Source organism: Ipomoea nil, unplaced genomic scaffold, assembly GCF_001879475.1.
Source record: "Ipomoea nil cultivar Tokyo-kokei standard unplaced genomic scaffold, Asagao_1.1 scaffold2845, whole genome shotgun sequence".
Classification (NCBI taxonomy): Eukaryota; Viridiplantae; Streptophyta; class Magnoliopsida; order Solanales; family Convolvulaceae; genus Ipomoea; species Ipomoea nil.
This window is the reverse complement of record NW_017619273.1, coordinates 3,067,041-3,094,416: the sequence shown is the minus strand read 5'-3', so window position 1 is coordinate 3,094,416 and position 27,376 is coordinate 3,067,041. Positions and strand designations below refer to the sequence as shown.

The 27,376-nt window shown below is 33.8% G+C and overlaps 4 protein-coding genes across 4 annotated transcripts; 3 read left to right on the top strand and 1 right to left on the bottom strand.

Annotated features, from left to right (window-relative positions):
- The first annotated feature begins 339 nt into the window (after nucleotides 1-339).
- On the top strand, nucleotides 340-2,476 carry LOC109159835. The gene is made up of 7 exons (XM_019307947.1): nucleotides 340-642; nucleotides 729-935; nucleotides 1,015-1,272; nucleotides 1,362-1,862; nucleotides 1,942-2,214; nucleotides 2,286-2,356; nucleotides 2,461-2,476. Exons 1-7 carry the CDS (start codon nucleotides 340-342, stop codon nucleotides 2,474-2,476), a joined length of 1,629 nt encoding a protein of 542 aa, XP_019163492.1.
- On the top strand, nucleotides 2,462-7,998 carry LOC109159771. The gene is made up of 6 exons (XM_019307883.1): nucleotides 2,462-2,602; nucleotides 2,678-2,851; nucleotides 2,941-3,045; nucleotides 3,155-3,224; nucleotides 3,338-3,436; nucleotides 7,836-7,998. The coding sequence occupies exons 1-6, from the start codon at nucleotides 2,514-2,516 to the stop codon at nucleotides 7,923-7,925; spliced, it is 627 nt and encodes a 208-aa protein (XP_019163428.1). The 5' UTR covers nucleotides 2,462-2,513; the 3' UTR covers nucleotides 7,926-7,998.
- On the top strand, nucleotides 3,644-5,909 carry LOC109159770. The gene is made up of 2 exons (XM_019307882.1): nucleotides 3,644-3,899; nucleotides 4,686-5,909. Exon 2 carries the CDS (start codon nucleotides 4,787-4,789, stop codon nucleotides 5,768-5,770), a length of 984 nt encoding a protein of 327 aa, XP_019163427.1. The 5' UTR covers nucleotides 3,644-3,899; nucleotides 4,686-4,786; the 3' UTR covers nucleotides 5,771-5,909.
- Nucleotides 7,999-15,698: 7,700 nt separating the features above from the next.
- LOC109159834 (putative F-box protein At3g23950) lies at nucleotides 15,699-16,988 on the bottom strand. Its single transcript, XM_019307946.1, has one exon. The coding sequence runs from the start codon at nucleotides 16,986-16,988 to the stop codon at nucleotides 15,699-15,701; it is 1,290 nt and encodes a 429-aa protein (XP_019163491.1).
- Nucleotides 16,989-27,376: the final 10,388 nt, after the last annotated feature.

Genomic DNA, 27,376 nt, shown 5'->3' with positions numbered 1-27,376 from the left:
GTCTTTTATGTTTCTGATCCTGTTGATACTAAGTGGTCCATTGTATTACAAGGCAAAAGAAGTATCGTTGGTGTTGGTGATGTCGTGGATGAAGAAGAGTATGACCATTTTGATGAAACTCCTCCATTTTCTATTGGTATTCAATCTTTAACTCCGAGTGAAGATCTTACTGACATCAGTTATATGCGTAGTGATCATGGAGAGGGATTGTGGATTGACAATCGAATATAAAATTTTAAAGTGTAAGATTAATTTATAATTTTATGTTATTTGTGAATAATTCTTGTGTGGTATAAATAATATTCTTTTCTTTTTTTGTGCAGTTATATATACACAGATATGGCAAATCCATCACATTCTGCTCCGCAAGGTCCTTCACAGTCTACATCGCAAGGTCCTTCACAATCTATATCTAAATCTAAGACGAGAGGACCCACAACTTGCAAGAAAATGCTCAAAAAGAAAAAGGTAGATGAAGTTATTACAGTTGAGTTTGATGAGAATGATAAAGCAATCGGTGAATATGGAAAGCAATTCAAGTCTTATATTGGCACATCAGTTCGATGTCATGTAGACATTAATATATCCGATTGGCATAAAGTTGAACAAGGACTGAAGGATACCATTTGGGATGAGGTTAAGGTATTTAACTGTTATTAATGTTGATTATATAATGGTATAAATAGTTTATATTTGCAAACTAATTATACATTCTTTTTGTTATTTAGAGAGAGTTTAACATTCAAAATGATGAGAAGAAGGAGATAGTTCTCAAAGCTGCTGGGAAGAGGTGGAAAGATTTCAAGAATAGATTAGTACGTGAATATATAAACAAGAAGCATCCAAGATATGCATCTCCCACAGAGTTATATGAATATTTGAATGATGAACAATGGGAGAGATTTGTAGCTAGTCACACTACGGAGGAGTTCAAGGTATTTTTAATTAATTGATTATGTTAGTAAAAATGTGTAATTGTTATGCATATATTAATAATATATTTTGATTCAATAGGAAAAAAGTAAAAAGGCAAGGGAAAAACAATTGCTCAATGAACATCCACATTATTTAGGGAATGTTGGATATGCAGGGAAAAGGCCAGGGTGGCTTATATCTGATCCCTTATCTTCTCAGTCCTCATGTGCCTCTATTAGCTCGGCCCTTACATCAAATGATCGTAGTCTTGATTGGGTTCGAGCACGATCGAAGAAAGGGGATGATGGAAATTTTTATATCCCCAACGAGAAAACAGTGAGCGTGGTTGAGAAAATTGTAAGTATTGACTTTTTGAGAATACTTTGGTTATAAATAATATTAAAATGTTATTTAGTTTAATGTAGTTTTATTATATATTGAAATAGGTTGAAAAGGTCGAAGAACTAGGTCAGGGGTCATTTCAAGCAAGTAGACAACATGATGTATTGTCTACCGTTCTTTATAAGAAGAAGGGAGATCTCTCTGGTTATGTTAGAGGTGTTGGCAGTTACCTTAATGTAAGGAAAGTTTTTGGCAAACCAGAGAAGGCTCGGGAAAGAGTGAGTGGAGTGGTATCGGTGGATGACGTTAGAGAGATTATCAAGAAAGATTTGTACTCAGATATTGCCGAGAAAGTTAGGCTGGACATTACTAAACAAGTAAGACAAGATACACTGCTAGAGGTGCAACATGAGATTGATATGTTGAAATATCAACTTAGTCTTGTGATGAAAAGCATGCCACAACAGTTCCCCCAACAATTTTCTAATGATTTTAGGAGATCAGCGGTGGGTACACCTCAGAGCGTCCATATGCCTACTGAACCACTACTTAATACCCGTAGTAGTTGTCATTCAGTTGATTCATATCCATTTGGCATGCTTCAGGTAATATTTCTTATTCTATAATATGAAATATTTTATTTCAATATTTACAATAACACTTTTTTTTTTTGTTATAAAATAGAGTCCAATTCCATGTCGCTTAGCCGTATTATGTGACATTGGAGATTCAACTACGGAGGTTGTTGCAAGCGGGACACTTTATCCTAGTGGACCTGACACTATGGTGCATAGTCAACCATTACTATCGCTTCATGTAAAAGTTTCGGTTGATATGCTTCTTCCAAGTGCAACAACAACACTTAGCATACCTGTACCAACAAGTTTTCATACAACATTGGCAGAAATTGTTGGATCATTTGCACAATGGCCTTTACATTTAGTCAATATTGAAGAGGTAATTATTTGTTATTGTTTTATAATTGTATTAAAAATTTTTGTTTTTAATCTTTACATTTCTCTTTGTAGGAAGAAATAATCAAAAATTCAGCAATTAATAAAAATAAAGGCAACAAGCAAAGCGAGGAACAATGTGACATGTCTGCTACTGGCGCACGACATCCTTTTATTGATGATGATGGCTTGCAACCCTTGGGAAAAAGTGGCAAACGATTACATAATTTGATAAGAAGAATGACTTTAGACTTGGATTATTTTGAGTTGGGGTTGGATTATGATATCTTTCACCATACAAATATGAGTAACATATTTGTGATGATTGAAGATATTAAAGACTTATTCACGATGGATTGGCTTGATGTGTCTATTATTCAAGTCTTTATAGTGTAAGTTTATATGTTTCATTAATTCAAAAATTTATTGTGTTTTCAAATAACTTATTTTAGGATATGTAATTTCAGGTATGCTCATCAGCTATGCAAGGACTTTGAAGTCAACTCAATTGGGTTTATGTGTCCAACGCAATTTGCGAAAGGAAATGTTGACTTAAATGAGGATGCTGTTACAGCATACATTGGGAATACCATGGTTACGCTGAAAGACAAGATATTTATCTTAGCACCATACCATCAAGCGTAAGAAAATAATTTTTTTTATAAATTCATATAGTATCATTTGAATTATTTTAAATTAAAATTATAATTTACAAGTTTAAAAACTGTAGGAATCATTGGTTACTACTCGTGCTTCATGCAAGTTCAAGAATCGTATACGTATTAGATCCATTGAATTGTAGGCGCAAAATTGAAGTCAAACAAGCCGTGAATATGTAAGTAAAACTATTAAAATGTTATGTACTTCAAATTATGTCTTTTTCATAAGTTTAGTATTATTTAATTGGCAATTAAGTTATTTCTATATATATACATTAATAATAGGGCTTTTCGAACCTCTGCAATTCAACGAGGGCAAAGGATTATGGGTAATGCTAATTGGAAATATGTGAAGGTATAAAAAAAAATATGATTGTTTACTATAAAAATTTTACTTAGTTATATTTCAATTAACTAATACATACATATATCTATATATATATACATGTGTACGTGGTTTTCTTTTAGTGTCCTCAACAACCCGGTAGTGATGAATGTGGATACTACGTTATGAGGTTCATATATGATATATGCACAAAATTTCATAACTACACTTCGTTGGATGAGGTGAGTACAAAGTGATACTCCCTCAGTCCCGAATTCCATGTCTTCTTTTCATTTTGCACGATTTTTTAGGTAGCAAATTAAAAGTAAATTTTCTTCCACTTTTACCCCTCTCTTTTTTCTCTCACCAGACATTCAATAACCCACTAGCCAGAAGCCTAGAACAACCGTACACTTTTTCTTTTTCTTCTCTCACTTTCTCTCCCGTTCTCTGTCTCTCTTTCATTACTCAATACCTCTCTCTCTAGTTCTAATTTTTTCTCCAGCCACTCAAAGTCCCAATTTATTCTCCATCCACTCAAAGTCTTCATGTGTTGTTGCTCAAAGATCTACATCGCCATACTCATACGGGAAGATATTGAAGATCCTAATTTCGTAGAGATTTCAACGCAAGCATATGGAGTTTTGATGAAATTGGAGCATGGGTTTTGCAATTTTTCAATCAATTTTAAAAATTGATACCAAGGTTAGTGTTCTACACTCAATCTATGAAGTTTTCCTACAAATTATCACATTAAAACTTTTGAAAAATTATTCTTAGTTCTCTTTCAATCTAGGTTTTTTTTTTTTTTTTTTTTTTTTTTTAAGAAAAAAAGTGGACTGAATCTCAAATCCCTAAAAATTGAAATACATAGCACGAAAAGAAAAAAATTCTGTAATTCTGAATCTTTTTTTACTCTTTTTTATACTCAATTTTGATGATTATACAGAGCACTCTTTTTTATTCTCTACTTCTCAATGAAAAATTACTCAGTAGTTTCTGTTTATATAGATGTAGTAGGATCACCAAAATTGAGAAAAAATTGCGGGAAAATTTTCCGCCAATTTTTGATATGACATTTACAGATTAAAATACTCTATTTTGGTTACCTTATGGTCAATAGAATACTTAGTACTCACTATATATACTGCGTTTCTAGGAAGCAATTTTTTTTTTTATTTGTTTCTCAGAATACTTCACACGTTTTCTGTATTATAGAGAAAAAAAAAATTCTTGTCTTGCTAATGGAGTTTATACAAGAGGAGAGTTCTAATGGTGTTCACTTAAGCACGAGATGTTCCCAGGATAAGAGAAGTGTTATTTTTGAAACTTTGTTAAAACACAGTGTGAATGGAAAAGTAAAATATGGTTCAGTTAAAGATGTTGCAAAAATGTACTCTGTTTCTACAAGAACTGTTAGTAGAATTTGGAAAAAAGGGATTGCTTGTGTTGCAAATGGTGTTCCAGTTGATATTTCTTTAAACTTGTCAGGCAATGTTGGAAGGAAAAGGATTGCGATTAATCCCGACGATGTTGCTAGGATCCCATTGAATCACCGGACAACAATTCGTTCTGTGGCTAGTGCACTGAGCATGTCAAAAACAAGCCTTCACCGGAGAGTTAAAGAGGGATCTTTGAAATCCCACTCAAATGCTATCAAGCCTATGTTAACCGAGGAAAACCGGAAGGTAAGATTACAATTCTGCATATCTATGATTGATTCAAGTTCACCTCATAATAATCCATGTTTCATAGATATGTATGACCGCGTTCATATAGATGAAAAATGGTTTTTCCTCTCAAGAACTTCTCAAAAGTATTACTTGCTGCCTGAGGAAGATGAACCATATCGTACTTGTAAAAGTAAAAAATTTATAACAAAAGTTATGTTTCTTTGTGCTGTTGCTCGCCCTCGGTTTGATTTAGAAAGAAATGAAATGTTTGATGGAAAAATTGGGATGTTCCCATTTGTTTATAAAGAACCAGCTAAGCGTAGAAGTAAGAATCGGGAAGCTGGAACCTTAGAAACTAAGCCCATTGAATCTGTAAATAAAGAAGTTACAAGAAAATGGTTGATTGATTATGTGTTGCCTGCAATACGAGCAAAATGGCCTCCAAGTAGTTCAAAGACTATATATATTCAACAAGATAATGCAAGGCCACATATTAGTATGAATGATGTTGAATTTTTGGAGGCTGCAAAGAAAGATGGCTTTGATATTCACTTAACTTGTCAGCCTCCCAATAGTCCGGACATGAATGTATTGGATCTCGGTTTTTTTAGAGCTCTTCAGTCTTTACAACATCAAGAAGCTCCTCGCAATGTGGATGAACTAGTTGCTGCTACTCATAAAGCCTTTAATGAGATTTCAGTAGAAAGTTTGAGTAATGTTTTTCTAACATTGCAATTATGTATGGTTGAAGTTATGAAAAAGTTCGGTGGGAACAATTATAAGCTGCCACACATAAATAAGCAAAAATTAGCAAGAGAAGGCTTATTACCTACCACTATCTCATGTGATCCAGAACTTTTAATTGAAGCAATTTCAAGTCTCCAGCAAGAAAGTATTGAATGAGGTTGCTTGGTATGAAGTGTACTTGTAGTTGTATTTTTTGTGAACATTTGTATCTAGCACTGCTACTTTTAGTAATGTATTTTGTGTTTAGGGGTATAGCAGGAGACACTATGATGATTAGAATGGTCTATTTTGCTCATTTTGTATAAATTGATCCTTGTAATTAATGGTTGTAATGCTTATTTAAATGCAGAATGTACTCTGTTCATCAGGAGTGTTGTAATTAAAGGCTGCAATGCTTATTTTAATGCTTATCCATTGTATAAATTGATTCATGCATGTTATCTAGCTATTTTAAATGTTTTTTAAGGATTGCAGAATGTATTCTATTTATGCATTTAGCTTACAGATTGATCAAGAATGATCTATCTGTGAGTTTTTTTTTTAAGGATTGCAGAAGGATCTATTTATGTATTGCCTGAAGTTTAGTTTTCAGTTGGTTATGTCAATTACCTAAAAAATTGATAATTGATCAAAAACAAAAAAAAAAATTATCGATTCAATTTCGGTTTTTTATTTCGTCATTTTTTTTCGCCGGTGAGAATGCTAGCTCACCACTAATTTAGCTCTCAAAACTCATTTAAAATCAATTCATCCAATAATCGAAAATTTGAACTTTCATAATTGGTTTATCAAATAACGAAAATTTTTTGACTGCAAATTTATCAATTAAAACTAATACGGAGTAACCGATAATTGATCGAAAACAAAAAATTTTGATCGATTCGGTATCGGTTATTGATTTCGTAATTTTTTTCCGGTAAGAATGCTCACCACTAATTTAACTCTCATAACCTATTTAAAATCAGTTCATGGAATAATAAAAAATTTGAACGTTCATAATTGGTTTATCAAATAACGAAAATTTTTTGATCGCAAATTTATCAATTAAAGTTAATACGGAGTAACCGATAATTGATCGAAAACAAAATTTTTTGATCGATTCGATATCGGTTATTGATTTCGTCATTTTTTTTATCAGTGAAAATGCTCACCACTAATTTAGCTATCATAACCCATTTATCAATTCAATGAATAATCAAAATTTTGAATGTTTATAATTGGTTTATCAAATAACGAAAATTTTTTGACCGCAAATTTATCAATTAAAACTAATACGGAGTAACCGATAATTGATCGAAAACAAAAAATTTTGATCGATTCGATATCGGTTATTGATTTCGTCATTTTTTTTTTCAATAAGAATGCTCACCCCGCACTAATTTAGCTCTCATAACCCATTTAAAATCAATTCATTCAATAATCGAAATTTTGATCGTTTATAATTAGTTTATCAAATAACGAAAATTTTTTGACCGCAAATTTATCAATTAAAACTAATACGGAGTACGGAGTAACTGATAATTGTTCGAAAACAAAATTTTTTGATCGATTCGATATCGGTTATTGATTTGGTCATTTTTTTTCCCGGTAAGAATGCTCACCACTAATTTAACTCTCATAGCCCATTTAAAATCAATTCATGGAATAATCAAAATTTTGAACGTTCATAATTGTTTTATCAAATAACGAAATTTTTTGACCGCAAATTTATCAATTAAAACTAATAGGAGTAACCGATAATTGATCTAAAATAAAAAAATTTATCGGTTCTATATCAGTTATTGATTTCGTCATTTTTTTTTTCCATAACAATGTTCACAACTAATTTAGCTCATAAAGAACGAAAAATTAAAATTGAAGAACAAAATTATCTTGGTTGTTTAAATAAAGAGTAAAAAAGTAGGTAAAATAAATAAAAATAGTCTTATCATATTTACTAGAATAAGTGCTAGATAGTACAAAGAACAATAAATTAACATAAAAGTATGAAATACACATAAGGGCAAATTTGGAAAAGTAGAATGATAGTGATGTTTAATTTTGGAAAGTGGACAACATTATGGGACAAACTAAAAAGGAAAGTAAGACAGATAAAATGGGACGGAGGGAGTACAATTTAAATATTTTTAATTATTATAATATTTTATAGTATATTTTTTTTGAAAGATATTTTATAGTATATATACTCATTGTTTTTTTTTAATTATCCAAAATTTTGTAGGCATATCAAGACACAAATGCTTATTCTAAGGATGAAATAGATGAGATACGAAGGTTATGGATAAACTATTTTGTAAATGAGTGCATATAAATGTTTATTAGGTGCACTAGATGGAATTACATTGTATATATTATGATATATTAATGTTGGATTATTATTTTGCGTTAGACAATTATGATGTTGGATGATTATATTGTGTTAGACAATTATGTATGTTGGATTATATATATTGTGTTGAATGGTTAGAACCATATAAATGTTGTTTGGTAGTGGAATTTTCTGTTGGAGCAAATATTAGTACAGGATACTATTGAATTATAATAAATATTAAAAAAAATATTACAGTATGGGCGTCTTTACCTTCTAGGAAAAGACGCGTATAGTCCACTTTACGCGACTACGAAGTAAAGACGCGTAAAGTTGCCAACTTTCAGTGTCTGCGCCATACGCGTCTTTACTTTTAAAGACGCGTATGGCTCTTTTTGTACTAGTGATTGCCTTAACGGTAGACCGTTAGCCGTGTTTTGCCTCAGACTAGACTCAGAACCCTAGATAGTGTATTGGTGTTTACTGAGCAGTATGAGTACCATAACTGAATGTGCTAACATCAATCATCCTGTATCCCATCAATCCAGGATTATATTAGGCATAGAGTTTGGTGGACTAACAACTTTTCGTTATTCAGTCCAACCAGACCACTTAATAAGCCTAGTCCACTTGCACCACTTAATTAAGGCCCTAGGGAAAATCTTACATAATTAACATGTTACGCGCTTTCAATTTATTTATAGGTACATAAATAGTTAATTGTAAGTACAGAATATGTCAATTATAGACAGACAACTAAATGTTATTTTTAACCTTGATGCATGGTATAATTTGACAAATTATATTGTGCACCGTGCATAATGGATTATGCACCGAACTTCAAAACACGTCGTTTTGTTTAATGAAAAGAAACAATACTCATTTCGCACCCTTTCGCAAAAAGTAACTCTTGTTATTCAGTTTCATTTTGTATACACTGCAGTTTCAGTTCAACACAATTACTGTTTCAAGATGGAGACTTAGTACATTGAAACAACGCAATTCACTCTCCAAACTTTCCAGTACCCCATTATGAATCATATTTCTAAGGTGAACCTTGTGAACCAAAATCCACCGCCCAGAGTCATAGTCCTCCAGTTCCCATACATCCATTATGGGATCTATTGTATATTCATCTGAAACTTGCACTACACGAAGATAACCTTGACTTACTCCAATGCAATTATGTCTGTAAATATTGAGGGGAAATATTTGATTTGGAAGACCAATGACACGAGAAAATCTTTCCGGGGTATTAAGTGGATCATACACCACGATACAATCACCGGTTAGCCAATGCAGCATCCCTCTATAGGCAACAAGAAGAATTCTACCTATATAGGGCTTCAAGGTGAGAGGGGATGAAACAACCAAAGTCCTCCATAGCCACTTCTCTGAAGAAAAGACTTGGACTTTAAACTGGGAACAAGGTGTACAAGCAGTATTATAATGACCCGTACAAAGCCTCACCACCGTGAACTTGTTATGATGACAAGTATCCTCCACACATAAAAAGCCAATTGAGACACACTCCGATAATAAGCCCTCATCGGCAGCTGGAGGGAGAGCAATCCATTGTTTGGTGAGCGGATTGGAGACATAATAATCAATTTTGTTGGTAAGGGTAATAAGGCGAGAGCATAAGATTAAGTCAGCAAAGGAGGCTTCCAATCGAAGCTGTGTAGGGGAACATGGGAGATAACTTAAACGGAATACACTCTGTCGGCCGTACACCTTTCGTAATAAAGAAGAGTTGGAGATGATTTGGAAGTGAGAATGGCATCGGAAAACAAGGCTTGACTCAACATTATCTGTATGGTTATGATGGTGACGGAAGCTGGCAATAAAGTAAGGAGAAGAGATGAGAGAAAACCAGCGTTTGCAAACCACTTGGGATCCAACGGCCGCTGTTGTGTGTAGTCTTGCAAGTATTTGGACCACCAATTCGTCACACAAATTGTCAAATAAGTTGGATTCATCCGAGGAGCGTAATGCTAATTTAATTAAAGCCATTTTGTCGCTACTGCCCCCCTCACAATCCAAATTAAGCTGCACCTTTTCTATCCTAAACTTTCAATCTTTACCTAAAAGTTACCTTTTGACTTTTTTTGCCGCAAGATCAGATCATACTTGTCAACTTTGCACCACCGGAGAAGAATAATTCGATCACATCTAGGGTTTTAAACAAAAATCCTTTTTTCTCATGAGATTAATTTCAAGGATATATCCACGGGCTAGGGTTCATGTAACCCTAGCCCACTCCACGCAAGTTGACGGGCTCCGCGGGTCAGCCCACAAACTTTTTGTTCAATAGTTATGCTGTGCAACCGAATGTACCATGCGCATGGTACATACGGTTCAAAACGACGTCGTTTTGACTACAAACGCGCGTCCCACTTTAAAAAAAAAAAATCAGGTTCGATTCTCAGCAATAGCATTATTGTGGATATATAACTATGAAATTGTGGATATATAGTTATGAAATTGTGGTTATATAGTTATGAAATTGTGGTTATATAGTTCATTCATTGTGGATATTTAGTTCAATCATATATTGTGGATAGTTAGTTCATTCATTGTGGATTTTTACTTCATTCATTCATTCATTCATTGTGGATTTTTACTTCATTTATTCATTCATTGTGGATTTTTACTTCATTCATTCATTCATTGTGGATTTTTACTTCATTCATTCACTGTGGATATATAGTTATGAAATTGTGGATATATAGTTATGAAATTGTGGTTATATAGTTCATTCATTGTGGATATTTAGTTCAATCATATATTGTGGATATTTAGTTCATTCATTGTGGATTTTTACTTCATTCATTCATTCATTGTTGATTTTTACTTCATTCATTCATTCATTGTGGATTTTTACTTCATTCATTCACTGTGGATATATAGTTATGAAATTGTGGTTATATAGTTATGGAATTGTGGTTATATAGTTATGAAATTGTGGTTATATAAAAATGCTATTACCGGGAATCGAATCTGATTTCTTCTTTAAGTGGGACGCGCGTTTTTTTTTTTAACCAAAACGACGCCGTTTTGCAACCGTATGCACCTTGCAAGGTGCATTCGGTTGCACAGCATAATTTGCGCTTTTTGTTTTTCTGTTTGTATGTTTGCTTGTTTTTTTTTTTTTTTTCCTGGGAATTCATGTGAAAATAACTTTAAAATGGACAAGAATAAAAACACTAACATTGCTGATAGACCATTTTAATATATATATATATATATATATATATATATATATATATATATATATATATATATATATATATATATATATATATATATATATATATATATATATTACTTCTCTTATATTTATATATATAAGGGAAAATCAATGATTTGGTCCCTCAATAGTTAGCAAAATATCAATGTAGTCCCTTAATTGCGAAATCATCGATTTAGTCCCTGAAAATAACTGTTTTTAGTTGATTTGGCCCCTCCGACCGTAGCCCGTGGAAAATCCGGCGATAGCTCCGATTTGGCATGGGTAATATAGTCATTTCACTTTTTGGTCTTCTTCTTATTGCCCTATTTAATTGCTTTAGTCTTCTTCTTCTTCAACTAAACTCCTCGAAGAGGCCTTATTAAACAGAGAGCCGTAGTTCTGAAACAAAGAGCAGATTCGAAGAGATTGAAGACTCCAAGCAACGAAGAAGAAAGATAATGTCTTGCAACAACAGTTCTTCATCTGAATTCATGGCAGAGGTGCGATGTAGATGCGGATATTTGGCTCCAATGAAGATGTCTTGGAGTTATGCTAACCCAGGGAAGAGATATAGGGCATGTCCAATATACGGGGTAAGTGGTAAATTTAGGGAATATTTAGGTTAAATATTGTAATGTAATTCGATTTTGACAGTGTGAGTTCTGCTCAAGGAAATGAGAATTGCAGGTATTTTGAATGGATGGACTATGATGCTCCGATCGTGTAGCAAATGTCATTAGAGGATTGTTGAAGAGGGTAGACAAGTATGAGAAGGAAATTTACAAGCTGCAATTGACAATTGAGAAAAAAGATCATGAATTCAATAAGAAGATTTGAGAGTCCAATTTTAAGTTTTTGTATGGATTTGGAATTGATTTTGTATTTGCACTCCTTTTTATGAATACATGGATGAAAACTGATGTAGCAAATGTAGGGTTATTGCAGCTTAAGTAGTACTGTAATCAGGTGTAGTTTGTTTTTCAGTAGTGGATGGTGTAATGAATTAGCTTGTGATGGTTAATGATAAGTGTTAATTTTGACAGTTGACAGTGGATGGTTAAGTGTTCATTTTGACAGTGGATGGTTAAGTCTTCATTTTGACAATATGTGTATATAATCAAGACAAATTACAAAAAAACTGCTCCACTTTGAGAGTTCACATAACCTGCTCCATAAAATGCTCCAATATTGCCATTAACATAACCAATTCACCATCTTACAAAAAGTAATATTACTACATGGTCATCATCTTACAAACTAGTTTGCAAACTTATACCAAAAGACATAACATTTAAGCTTACATAAAAAAGTTTGCAAACTTATACCAAAAGACATAACATTTAAGCTTACACAAAAAAGTTTGCAAACTTACACCAAAAGACATTACATTTAAGCTTACACAATACTCCTACAAAATAGTTTCCCAACATTGAAAGGTCATTTTTTCTTCATGCTTTTAAGTCCTCCAACAGTTACATATTTCTTCCTTCTAGTGGTAATCCCATGATCAAGAGCTTGAGATGATATGTCTGAAGAGATAAAGTTTGACATGTTTGGGATCACATTTTTTCCTTCAATGGCTTGTGATGGTTGGGATGACATTGCTTCCTGAAAATATGAGCACAAAAAATTATAAACAACAAATTATATGCACTGGGCAGTGTCAAAGGGGTTTATATTACTTACCATTTCATTTAGTACAAAGTCTGGGACTTGTGTCTCAACTACCACATCATGGCATTGCTCTTGATGGTAATGATGTCCAGGTTCTTGCAGCTCTTCATTGACTTCACCTCCCTCTGGTTCTTGTACCTTCATGCAATAAGACCAGTTAACAAAAGACCTCCACTAACAGTTAAGAAAAATAGTAAGGAATTAACAAGGGCCATACTTGTTTGCCTTTTGCCTTGCAAGTAGTCCTATTATGACCTCTCATGCCACACAACCTACACTTTTTAACTTCACCTTGTTTAGTAGATTTTGTTTGATCTGGCTTTTCTACAGTTGGATTTATCTTTCTCTTATTCTTTGGCCTCCCAGGTTGTGGCTTATACTTTGGTGGGATTTCAGGTGGTAGACTAGTTTTGTGCCATAATTCTGGAGCTCGTATAGGCAATATTGCAGGGCCATATGCTCTCATGTACTGCTCCACTGTATAACATTGATGGACATAATCTTCTGGAATATCACCCTTTTTCCTTATAGCTGCAATGGCATGTGTACAAGGTATGCCAGTGAAGTCCCATCTTCTGCAACTACATTGCCTAGCACTTAGATCAATCTTGAAAGGCTTGAAGCTGTCATCATCAACTTGATAAATATCACTAACAGATTTAATTTATATGCATTGAATCTACAATATATGTCTTTTCCTTCTTCTAGGATTTTCTGAATTTTTGGACAGACCGTGAAGGGATGACAACTCATTTTGTCCCTATTCTTTTGCATCCTAATCATCAAATATAACCTTATCTTATCAACCATTGTTTGTATTGGCTTATCCCTGAAATTTAGGATGCAACTATTCCAGGATTCACACAGATTATTAAGTAGCAAATCTGACTTTGGAAATGTGCTGAAAAATGCCCTAGAGTAGTGTTTTGGATCCCTTGCACTTAGCCATTCAAATGCCTTAGGATTCTCCAACTTTAGCTCCTCCATTTTTGCTTGGATATCTGCCTCAGTAGTAGCCTTACACACTGCCTAGAAGTGCATTTTCAGGGAATGACCTGTAAACCTATCCTTCATAAAATTTGCATATAGATGCCTAGCACAAAACCTATGTTTAAGCCCTGGAAATAGTTTCTCCACAGCAGGTATTAAGCCCTTCTATTTATCATAAATGATTGTCCAAGCACCAGGATTATTTGAGATGTTTAAGTCACTGTCCAATAGCTCTAAAAACCATGACCATGTTTCCTACAACTCACCCTCCACAATGGCAAATGCCATTGGAAAAAGGCTATTATCACCATCTAAACCTATAGCACTCAGTAATATCCCTCCTTTTTTAGCACCCTTTAGGTGGCAGCCATCAACCCCAATAATAGGTCTACACCCCGGCCCCTAACAAACCCTTCCTTGCAAGCTGTAAAGCAAATGTAAAGCCTTAGAAACCTAGGCCTTCCATTCACACTAAATTCACTGTCTAACTTCATTTTGACAGTGGTTCCAGGGTTACTTCTTCTAAGTTCTTCACAATAGTCATTCAGTAGCTTGAACTGTTCTAAGTCTTGCCCATCTATTTGCTTTAAAGATTTTTTTTTTTTTACCAAATATGCTTGGTTTCTAGTTAGCTGGTTGTTGAATTTGGACTTCACATGCTCCTGAAATGGTCATCTACCCCGTTCTGTATTCACTCTGAAATCTTCCTTGAAGAATTTTGCTAAAAATCCAGAAGTTACAACCTTGTTCTCATCTTGATTCCCACATGTGTGAACAAAATTGTAAGTCTTGATAGTAAATGGAGAACCTGGATTGCATTTTGAACAAAAAAAAAAAAAAATAGACCAGTTGCATATCTTATGGTGTCTACACACTACCCTAACTCTTCTTCCCTCATTCTTCTTAAACATAACATCCTTCTGCCTCAGACTTTCATGGTATTGAACTGCCCATTTGAATTCTTTAGAAGAATTAAACACCATTCCAATCAGAAATTTAAACTCTTCCTTTTTAAAATTTCTCTCTTCAAACACATTTAATGGCCCATGAACTTGCCCCTCTGAATCTGAATCACACAAACTCCTTAGTACTTGTTCAGAAAACTCACATTCAATCTCCACAAAACCCTCAACCACCTTCTGTTTTGAACTAGTAGCAGTGTCCCTAAGATTGTTTGCAAGATCAGGTTGTCCTTCATCACCTCCTTCAACTTCATCATCTGATCTCCTTCAACTTCATCACCTCCTTCATCAGTATCCATATTAGCATCTCCATCATGCAATAAGACATCATCTCCTAGTTCCCTAGAGATTTCTACATCATAGTCCCATTGATTTTCATGCAAATTCTCTACATATATGTCCACCTCTTTGTTCACTGGAATCTTAGTAATCAACCCTAGGATATCAGCATCACTATTTATCCTTAAAACTGTAGGTTTTCTTTTGTTCACAACCTTATACCAAAATTGGACTTTTTTGTCACAAAACCTAAGCATTCTGACCATCCTTCTCAAATCTAGAATACTACCAAAATCACAATTAAAATGGTCAAAATACTCCACTATCCCATTTTTATAACTAAACCTAGGTTTCAATACAAAATCCCCACCAAGATGCAGTTTTACTGTAAAAACAGATTTTTCCTCACCATCTAGATAAAATAAAGAGATAATAATCAACAAAAGTTAAAAAAAAAAAAAAAGTTTATACTGTAGACAAAAGCAGTTAAGTGCAGACAAAAACACAACCACGTGGTCCCCATCCATAAACAAAGTTTATAATGTTTGTAGACAAAAGAAGTTTGTTTCTACTATTGAATTGGAAAGCAAGAAGCAAGAAATTAAAAATAAGTCACACATAGCCAGCCCTACCATATGATTAGTGCCGCAGTAATGATAATGCTGTTGGCCACGCCTGGTCAACAAGGTGAAAGGCATCCCTCCAACAAAACAACACCCTCTCATTTATTGGGTAGAATTGCTCAACTATTTTGCTTTTCATGTTGACAAGGACTACCCCATTAAATAACCGTAAATAAATAACATCCCCATTTTCAGGATGGAGACTTAGTCCTTCGAAACAAGGCAATTCACTCTGCAAACTTTCAAATAACTCATTATGTATCAGATTTGTAAGGTGAACCTTGTGAACCAAATTCCACAACCCAGAGTCATAGTCCTCCAGTTCCCATACATCCAGTATGGGACCTATTATATATTCATCTGAAACAACTTTAACTACACGAAGACAACCTTGACTTACTCCAAAGCAATAATTATTTCTGTAAATTTCGGAGGGATATATTTGAATTGAAAATGGAAGACCAATGACACGAGAGAATCTTTCCGGGGTATTAAGTGGATCATACACCACAATACAATCACTGTTTAGCCAATGCAGCATCCCTCTATAGGCAACAAGAGGATTTCTCCCTCTGTGGTGATTCAAGCTCAGAGGGGATGAAACAACCAAACTCCTCCATTGCCAGTTCTCTGAAGAAAAGACTTGGGCTTTAAACCAGGAACAAGGTGTACTCGCAGTACTACACCACGTACGAAGCCTCACCACCATGAACTTGTTATGATGAGAAGCATCCTCCACATATAAAAAGCCAATTGAGACATACTGCACTAAGCAATCATAGGCAGCTGGAGGGAGAGCAATCCATTGTCTGGTGAGCGGATTGGAGACATAATAATCAATTTTGTTGGTAATAAGGCAAGAGCATAAGATTAAGTCAGCAAAGGAGCCTTCCAATCGAAGCTGTTTAGGGAGACATGGGAGATAACTTAAACGGAATGCACTCTCTCCGTACACCTTTCGCAATAAGGAAGAAGAGTTGGAGATGATTTGGAAGTGAGAATGGCATTGGTTGCAGCCACCAGAGTGACGGGTGCAGTTACAAGGATATGCAAATCGGAAAACAATCCTGCTTGGTTGAACATCATCATCTGTATGGTTATGATGGTGACGGAAGCGGGCAATAAAGTAAGGAGAAGAGATGAGAGAATACCAGAGCTTGCAAACCGATTGGAATCGAACGGCTGCTGTTGTGGGTAGTCTTACAAGTATCTCGCACACCAATTCGTTGCACAATAAATTCCACCCTAATTTACTCTGCCCACACGGAATTAGAGCCGCCATTTTGCCTCCCTCACAATCCGCCATTCTTACCGGTCGGCGGTGGAATTAAGCTGCAAAATATTTTTGCTTTTTGCCGAAAGATCATATCAGAGTTTTAACCTAATTGCTCAACTTTGCCGTTTTAAACTACACCCCTTTTCGGCTTAGATTTTAAGTATACTAGTACGCTACCGCCAACCGTGCACGGATGAATTTTAGGCCATAGTCCCATAAACAGCTCAACTGATCGTAGATGTGAAAGTTAGAAATAATGACAGGGATCAAGTCTCACTAATGACACTTTGGAAGCAAACTCTCAAAATAAGGGGACCTCCTTGTGCACAGTAAAAAAAGGTCGGGCTGGAGTTGGGATTTAATCTTTTGGGAAGAATAAATATTAGGCAATATTATAATAATACTATTTATTTAAAAATACAAGTTAACATAAAGCAATTCATATATTATAAAATATTTTAAATATAATTAATATTAATTTTGCAAAAAGCCTAAACATCAATACTAAACTTTACAAATTGTTAAAAACTTCCTTATACGCAACATTTGTCTTTGAATAAGAGTACTCTTCATTTTGGCTTAAAATAATAACTTTAAGATTGATAACCCTAGATAGAGCTACATACAGTTGTTCATGTACAAAAACAAGTTTCTTCAATAGTAATCCAACATTTGAAAGACACCTTGGCTCTTGTTTATTGTTATTACATAAGATTCAAAAGACACATTGGCTCTTTTTTATTGTTATTGCATAAGATAACATTAGATGGAATTGTCCTTTTGGAACTTAAATGTCAACTGAGGATCTGATGGAGTCAATGTCAATCTCGGGATCAAAATTCGAGTACCCAAATTATTTCTTAACATAATCTTTGCTTCAATAACATGATTTCCTAATTTACTAATAACCAATTTCGTGTCATTACACAAACCCAGTGAATAACCAATGTTCCATGAAAGCCTGATTGAAGACCCCACATTTAAAGCAAGAGAATAATTTGGAATCCCCGAGCATTTTAACCTATTCAAAAACTTTGGGGGTGTGCAATTGGGATAATGTATCTGAACCAGAATCCGATTAACAAACAAAATCAGAGCTGAAATACATTCTACCCTCAGTTGGATTCAAGCTACTCATATACTCATTGATCTCATCAAGTACATCCAATATATGTTGGTGTTAAAATTGCACGACCATTCAAATATTCTAAATCACAAGTATCAGAAAAAAAAAAAAAAAAAAAAAACATAGGGAATATATTAACTATTGTTGCAATTGGATAATCTTGGGGTTGTAATAAATTATCTTTCGAGATTTCTATATTTGCAAAACCATCATTAGTCCCACATGTCTCACCAGTGTTGCAAAAATCGCGCCTAGTCTCCAATTAGTCGCCGCCTAGGCGCTCTAAGCGCCGATTAATCGCTCTAGGCGCCCTAGGCGGTCCCCAGGCGCCTAGAGGGCGCCTAGCGATTTTTGCAACCTTGTGTCTCACCATCACCTATATACATCAACAATTCATTTTGAAAAAGCATCTATTTATTCAAAGGTATCAACATTTCCTACTCTTTGTAATCTTAAATTTTTAGTCAAACTTAACACTTTACAACTATTCCAAATATATGAAGAGTTTATAATTGCCCAACAATGTCTTTTTTTTTTCCCTTGAGAATTACATGTAGTATTTATCAAAAATCATCACCAATAACCACTGTTTTCCCCCAAATGTTATACTACTTGAACTCAAAGGATTCACAAATCGTAACAGATCCTTCATAGTTCGATCCAACGCCTCAAAGCAATGTTTATGCATCATTGACACCAGTGACGGACCCATAAATCTTCTCCAGTGGGGGCGAGAATTTTATTAACGGGATATTTTGAAACATAAAAAAAAAATAAAACACTTAGATACATAGCCTTAATTAAAGAAGATGAAAACTTAAAATACATCACAATAAAAAATATAAAACATAATTAATTAGATAAAATAGTTTGAATGGAAAACACATTATAAATTAGTCATCACACTATTAATATTAAAAAGTAAAAATAAAAATAAAATAGAGAAGAAGTCACAATGTTATCAAAAAAAAAAAAAAAAAAAAAAAAAAAAAGAAGAAACAATTAGAATTCAAAAGCAAACATACTTTGCAAGTTTCAAACCCAGGCCTATCCATGTAGGAATAAGTAGCCTTACCATCTAAGCTAGATTAACTTCTATTTAAAACTTAGTATATTTAATATATAAACGTTTATTATCTATATAAGGACCTATACATACAATATATATAATATGGCGTGGGGAGGCTGTGGGGCGGGGAGGAGTGGGCTGTGGGTCCGCCTCTGATTGACACTTCATCCAAATGATAAGTTTTGACATTATAAGTAGCTCAGCAAGATCATTGTCGTCTTGGGAAATGTTACAGGATGAATCTTCATTTACGTCTATGAGTATAATATCAAGACTGTACCACACTACATAAACGATATACCAAAAATAAAAAAAAGATGCATGAGAGAGTCAATTTAGGAGTGAGAAATAACATTAGTCAATTTTAGACAATTTTATTTGTTGCTAACTTGCTACTGAAAAATTCAATCAATTAAGAAAGAAATAAATCATAAATGAATGAATTGCTTAGAACTTGAATAAGAGGCGACCATAGGTCCATTCGGGGAGCGTTATGCCATGGAACCGTGTTCACCATGAGTACACCGTTATTTCTTTTTTTTTTTTTTTTCTTAATTAATTGCGTGACTTTTCTTCTTCATTTTCACATTTTGCGGTTTCACTTTAATTTGAGGTGATCAATGATTTCGGACATTCATAAATTATGAATTCATGCTTGCACATTCACTTTGGAACCATGCCTACACATTTTCGTCCGAAATCACGGACATTCATAAATTATGAATCCATGCCTGCACATTCACTTTGGAACCATGCCTACACATTCACTTTGGAACCATGAGATTTTGAATTTTCTGTTATAAGATTATGAATTTTCAGTTATGAGATTATGAATTTTCTGTTATGAGATTATGAATTTTCTGTTATGAGATTATGAATTTTCTGTTATGCGATTATGAATTTTCTGTTATGAGATTATGAATTTTATGAAAATTCATAATCTCATAACAGAAAATTCATAATTTGATCAACGCGCGCTGTTAACTCCACATCCGCGACGTCGTTTAGCCTTGTGTTCACCATTCTCGGTGAACACATTTCCAGGGCATAATTTGCCTCCATTCGGGAATCAAGACTGGATTAGTCATGAATTGTCCAGAAAAAATAAGAACCTAAGGGGCGTTTGGTTCACGTAATGTTAGATTATCTTAGGCAATGTTAAATTGCTGGGAATGTTAGATTACTAGGAATGTTAGATTCCTGTGTTTGATTTAAATCTAAGGTATATAAATAAGAACAAGACAAATTGATTAAAATGTCAAAAACTCAAAATCAATAATAAGACAAGGGAATGTGAGATTACCTAAGAAATTGGAGGGTATCTCACATTCCCTTCCAATAGCTAAAAACTCAATATGGAAGTTATGTGACATTCCCTGAAAAAAATTACATAACCTGAACCAAACATGAGAATCTGTAAGATATATTAAATATAATATATTTAATATAATATATCTATAATATATATTAAATATAATATATCTATATATTATATTTATATATATTGAGAAGAGAGAGAGGAATGAATAAAATGTTTTACTTGATTTCCACGATTGTTGTCCTCATTATACCAACAATCTGCAATCTTGTGCCCATACTTGCAATGAAATGGAAATTTACCTCCTTGTTTGGTATTACCTCCACTTCTTCCTTGGTTGGAGTTACCATTTCCTCCTCCTTGGTTGAAGTTACAACAACCTCTTCCACCATAACCTCCTTTTCCTCTTCCACGACCTCTACTAGATCCTCCACCTCTTTGATTAGTGCCAGTCACATTAAGGGTGACTTGACTCTTCAAAACTTCTTCAGCTAGTGGTTCCGATTTTGACGCAATTCTGTCAATATGACTTTCTACCATACCTTTCAGCTCTGCAATTGATAAGAGCTCGGTTTTGTGTGACTCTGTGATTGAAGCCACCACATGGTCATACTTCATCGGCATAGTCGTAGAACTTTTTCAACCACTGCACCATCTTCAATTGTATCTCCGTATAACCTCATCTTATTCATCATATCAATAAGACGAGTGAAATACGCGTCTACTGTTTCTGTAGAGGTCATCTCACAATTATCGTACAACCTTCTCAACGACTGCAACTTAGACTTCTGCGCCCGATCGACTCCTTTGTTTGACACCTTTAAGATGTCCCAAGCTTGCTTTGCTGTTTGAGCACGAGCTAATTGCCCAAAATGGAGTAGTGAACACCTTGATGAATTTGTCCCAAGGCCAACTGATCTCGCCGGATAGCGGCTGCGTCAGCTCCTTCGAGTAAATCGGGATCAACAAAGCTCCAAAGATTTTGAGCTTTCAAATGTGTGGACATCATAATTTGCCAATAATTGTAATCGAGTTTCCCGTCCAATTTGGGACCCAACCATACAATATTGAAATTTGCAGCCATATTTCACTACGGAAAATATCTCGGGGTTGAAAGGTTGACTGGCTCTGATACCAAATGTAAGATATATTAAATATAATATAATATTTTTTTTGAATGAAATATAATATAATATAATATAATATATATTAAATATAATATATCTAATGCTAATCCATGCTCCATGTTCTGCAGACCCACTACCACACTTCAATTGCTTGTTAACAAACTAACTTATTATTAATTACCTGGTTTAACAATTATAATAAGTTATTGATTTTGAGTTTTTGACATTTTAATCTCATAACCACTTTGCTTTTCAACAAAAGTCTTAAATTGTTTGAAAACATCACATGCTTCAGACTTTTGCTTCAGAAAGTAAACTCATGTTTTCTACTGAAATCATCAATGAAAGTAATAAAGTACTTACAACCTCCATGTGAGGGAACCTCCAACGAACACAGGTCTGAATGAATTTATTATTTATATGAAAAAAAAAAAAAAATCACTATTTGTATGCATAGAATTCATTATTTGAACATGTACAAACTAATTCATTATTGATTATTTGAACATGTATATTTTGAACTCATTTTTACTTTACTTGAGATTCATTATTTACAGGGCATAGCTGGACTATACTTATTCCGGCACACTCCATCCATCCTACCCCTTTACTTACAAATCTTATATTCAGTAAAATCTGAAGTTTACTATGTAGTATGTATGTGTGAATGTGTATAGGAGTCTAAGCTTTGAATACCAATAAAGATGTCACAACTAAAACCAAATGAATGAATTGGATAACTTAATATGATAAAACGTATACCAATTAAGTCGCAGCTAAAACAAAATGTTAGAAGCAAATTTCAGGTAGTAAACTGTGTTCGTAACAAAACCTCCTAATTGTTTCAATGTCTGCTATATACCATTCCATATATATATATATATATATATATATATATATATATATATATATATATATATATATATACTAGTTTTTTACGCGCATTGCGCGATTGGGATAATGCCCAATATTTTTTTTTTAAATAAGTACTTTAAAGTATATCAAGACAAGATTATATTGGAATTGTTCATGCATAGATAATTGAATGTTAAATTTGTGTATTTAAATAGGCAATTCTAAGATTACAAATGCAAAATAATATAGTCAATATTGATTATAATTGTCAATAAAATAATTGTATAGGTATGGTTGAAACCAAATACGGGACATAAGGGAGAGAAAATAAAAATTAGGCATAAAATATTAAATATATACTAATATTGAAGAGCTTGCTGATTGCTAAACAAGGACATTGCGAGATAGTTTTCAACTTCAATTTGTTGTGTGATTTGAATACTCTTGTTGTCAATAAATTCCCCAAGTAGTTAATATGATTGACTTAATTATATTTTTTTATTTTTTATTTTTTTAAAACAATTATTATTATTATTATTATTATTATTATTATTATTATTATTGTTATTGTTATTATTATTATTATTATTATTATTATTATTATTATTATTATTATTATTATTATTATTATTATTATTATTATTATTATTATTATTATTATTATTATTATTATATGTATACCCTTAGCTCATTTTACATGTTAATCTTTTTTGAAAAACCAATGTGGTTGCATTTATATATGAATCAAAATAGAGTTTGGAGGGATTCCATCCCAGTACATAGCTATAGAAAAATTAAAAGCGTCTAACGCTAAATCATGCGCCATTGTATTCTGCGATCTAGGAATAAATATAACTGAAAGGAAATTAAAGGTAGCAATTAATTGTCTGCACTCATCAAGGACATAGCCAAGATAAGATCGAGGTTGGATAGAAGACTCGAGGTAGGTTCGCAACGTCTGGCAATCCGTGTAGATTTGAACCGATTGTTCACCTCGCTGTTTAAGCCATGATAATGCCTCCTTACATGCTAGGGCCTCGGCCATAAGAGGTGAGAAACAAGTTTGTGGTGGCACACAGTAGGCCGATACATAAGCTCCAATATGGTCTAGTAATAGGACGCCGGCTGTGGCTATCATCAAATCGGCATTGTATCCTGCATCTATGAAGCATTGCTTCGGATATGCGGGACAGTCCTGGGACGAGCGAGGCGGCTGCAACGTTGACGTAGCTGGAACAGGCGTGTGGCAGTAATGGGCCCGGACAGCGCTGTGTATTGGCGTGTGGCAGTACTGGACCCGGGCAGCGCAGCAGATTGGCGTGGTGGCTGTTTGGTGTGTATTGCTTGCCATGTGCTCTTCATGGTTAGAGTTGCTAACACAACTCTCTTTGGTAATTGTAGGCATGCATCCCATACCGCTCCGTTTCGGACTCTCCAGATATTGTATAGAATTCCAGCTGCAAACAAGATTTCATTAGAGTCTAGAACATCCAAAATTGTCCTAAACCATTCATGAAAAATATTTGTGGTAATATGGGGTAATGGAAGGCCAGATTGGCTCCAAATGGACTTTGCATAATCACACAATACTAATGAGTGCATAACATCTTCATTGATTAATCTACACATGGCACATATCGGATCAACATCCACTCTCTTTATAAGCAAGTTGTTTGTTGTAGGGAGGATATTACTTATAGCTCTCCACAAAAACATCCTCCACTTAGGTGGTATTTGCAGCTTCCATATAGTGTCCCATTTATCAAACCCCGGGCTGCTTTCATAAATGCCTACCACGTGCCTGTACCCATTCTTGACCGAGTAGCATCCATTTGGGTCATCATACCAATACCACGTATCATCATATTCTAGGGAGACATGTATTTTTAATATTCTTGGCACATCACTTGGGTCAAAAATATCAGCTAAAATATATGGGTCCCATGTACCAGTCGTCTGATCTATTAAACCGGAAACCTTTGCATCCATTAATTGTGGCGGCATTTCCGTTTGGATCATAGGATCCAAATCATCCTGTAACCAAGGATCCTTCCATATTTGCGTCGTGTTACCATTCCCAATACGGCGCCTCACCCCACCAACTATCAAATCTTTGGCTGCTATAATACTCCTCCAACAATAGCTAGGATTATTCCCTAGGCATGCTTCGTTAAACGGGCGGTCATGATAATATCTGGCTTTATAAATGCGGGCCACCAAGGAGTCAGGATTGGTAAGAAATTTCCATGCTTGTTTTCCTAGCATAGCCAAATTAAATGCTCTTAAATCTTTAAACCCCAAACCTCCATATTTCTTTGGGATACATAGCTTATCCCAGGATTTCCAATGAATACCACGGTCCGTCCCAGAACCCCACCAATACCGGTTCATTGTGCGCTCAATAGCAGAGCAAACAGATACTGGCAACAAAAATACACTCATTGAGAAAGTAGGCATTGCCTGAGCCACACTTATCAATAATATTTCTTTCCCAGCTTGCGTTAGGAGCTTCTTATTCCATGAGCCAATTCTCTGCTTGATCTAAAAAACTAATTTTTTCAAATATATTTTTACCAACCATTGATATAATTCGCTGGTCAAATTCGCTAATATAATCCGCTAACGCTAACCGCTAAGTGCTGATTGTCAAACAATGACATTGCGAGGTAGTTCTCACTTCAATTTGTTGTGTGATTTGAATACTCTCTTTGTCAACAAATCCCTCAAAGTAGTTAATATGATTGGCTTTATTAATTATATTTTTTTTTAATTTTTCATGGTATTAATAAAATACTTGGTAAATAAATATATAACATTATTTTGTATTATAACTTTGATCTTTAATTAAAAAATAGTGCACGAAAAAGATAATAGACAATGTAGTGAATATAATCAATTGATGAATTTGAATGTAAAGAATTTTTACATTGGAGAAATATAAAGACAATATAACTAATAAAATTATTTCTCTTAATTAATTTATTGATAATGAATAATTTTTTTTAAATAAAGCATTGTAGGGACAATGTAGCGAATATAATCAATTGATGAATTTGAATGTAAAGAATTTTTATATTGGAGAAAAATAAATACAATATAACTAATGAAATTATTTCTTTTATTTAATTTATAGATAATGAATAATTTTTTTTTGAATAAAGACATTGTAGATACATAATTCTAAATTAAAGAAAGCATATGTATTATTTTTTGTTATAGCTACTAAATTATTACGGAGTATTTAATTTAATAAGAGTAAAATAGATTACTAATTATGCCAACTGTGATTGGGATGAGGTTCGAACCCAAGACCTTTCTTGTTGAAATCAATGAGTAAGTTAACGGTGAACTAACAGAAATTAACGGAAAAGATAATATTTAACGGAAAAGTTAACGGAAAATCATATTCATTAAGGATAAATTAGGAAATCTTAAGGAAAAATTAAAATCTGATCAATCTGAGCCATTCATTTGATTAAAAAATTTAACCGTCATTTTTTCTACCCATTATAGGCCTAGCTCTCTTGGGCTTTTATATATATATATATATATATATATATATATATATATATATATATATATATATATATATATATATATATATATATATATATATATATATATATATATATATATATAGGGAAGGGTTCATGTGCGAGTATAGCTTCCCGTGCGGTTGTGCGGTTAGATCTGAGCTGTTGATCAAATTTAGATCAACGGCTCAAATCAATAAAAATTAAAGAAAAAATGACACAGAAGGAAGTGATGTTGCGACACTTCAGGAATTTCAGAAGAATGACTTTCATTGGATGCTGGATTTGGAGATCTAGGCCTCTCAGTTAGTTCCTTGATCTCTTGTAACAGTTTGGCCTCTCTGCCTTTCGACTCCATTAATTCATTCTGAGTATCTTTAAGGCGTTTTTCTCCTCTATCTTTTTCATCTTTTAGAAACTGATTTTCTTCCATGAGATCTAGATTTATTTTGATGATTTATTCTCATTTGGCATGTAGTTGAGTATATGCCTCTAGTAATTCTTGTATATCTTCTCCATTGTTATTTTCATGATTTGAGGTGAATGCTACGAAATTGGTGTTGGTGTCTTCTTCACTGTCTGAGTCATCCCTTAATGTTGTCATGTATGTCTTGTTCTTCCTTTTAAAGTATGTTGGACATTCTGACTGGATGTGTCCAAACCCTTTGCACTCATAGCACTGTATCCCTTTTGTGTTAGATAGTCATTCTCTGGGAAACTCCATTAGGATCCTGCTAGTAACTTAAGCAGTTTGGCTCTGATACCAATTGAAAATTTGTAAAGCGCAGCAGACAGTGATGTTGAAACTGATGTTGTAACACAAACGATCTGTAACGCAGTTCGGGCAAACAACCCTAATCTGTGAGGCACTTCTCAATTTGAGAACTTGTCTAAATCCACTAAAAGCTCAATATTTAAAGTACACTGTTTGGAACCTGAGATTACACAATAGAATGATCTTTCCTACCAAAGACTCTCGTACCACCTGAGATTACACTGTTTGGAACCTAAACACATGTACTACTTTCTAGGGGAATTTAGTATCCTATTCTCAAAGACTCTCGTACCTCACAAGATTAATGTTGAATGCTTGAGTTCTACAATAAAGGGCAATCCCTATTTATAGTAACTACTCCTAACATATTCGTGAATAACAAAGCTATTATTAATCAAACTAGAACTAGAAAAACTTCAATAACAATTCCCTTTAGAACTAGTATTCTTCATTAATTAGCTATTCCTCTTATGACTGATATTCTTTATAGAACTGGAATTCTTTTTGCACAACTTTGACAAAACACTATGAGTCAACATTTGTGATACTAAAAATTGTGGCGGGTAACACATGAACGTAGACAAGGTTGGACCAAACGTCTTAAGTTAGTTGAGG

Bases quoted from the DNA above. Each gene is read 5' to 3' on its own strand.
- LOC109159835 (XM_019307947.1), top strand. From the start codon at position 340: ATGGCAAATCCATCACATTCTGCTCCGCAAGGTCCTTCACAGTCTACA. The intron at 936-1,014 runs GTATTTTTAATT...TTGATTCAATAG, and splicing joins ACACTACGGAGGAGTTCAAG to GAAAAAAGTAAAAAGGCAAG. The intron at 2,215-2,285 runs GTAATTATTTGT...TTCTCTTTGTAG, and splicing joins ATTTAGTCAATATTGAAGAG to GAAGAAATAATCAAAAATTC.
- LOC109159771 (XM_019307883.1), top strand. From the start codon at position 2,514: ATGAGTAACATATTTGTGATGATTGAAGATATTAAAGACTTATTCACG. The intron at 2,603-2,677 runs GTAAGTTTATAT...ATGTAATTTCAG, and splicing joins ATTATTCAAGTCTTTATAGT to GTATGCTCATCAGCTATGCA. The intron at 2,852-2,940 runs GTAAGAAAATAA...TAAAAACTGTAG, and splicing joins TTAGCACCATACCATCAAGC to GAATCATTGGTTACTACTCG.
- LOC109159770 (XM_019307882.1), top strand. From the start codon at position 4,787: ATGTCAAAAACAAGCCTTCACCGGAGAGTTAAAGAGGGATCTTTGAAA.
- LOC109159834 (XM_019307946.1), bottom strand. From the start codon at position 16,988: ATGGCGGATTGTGAGGGAGGCAAAATGGCGGCTCTAATTCCGTGTGGG.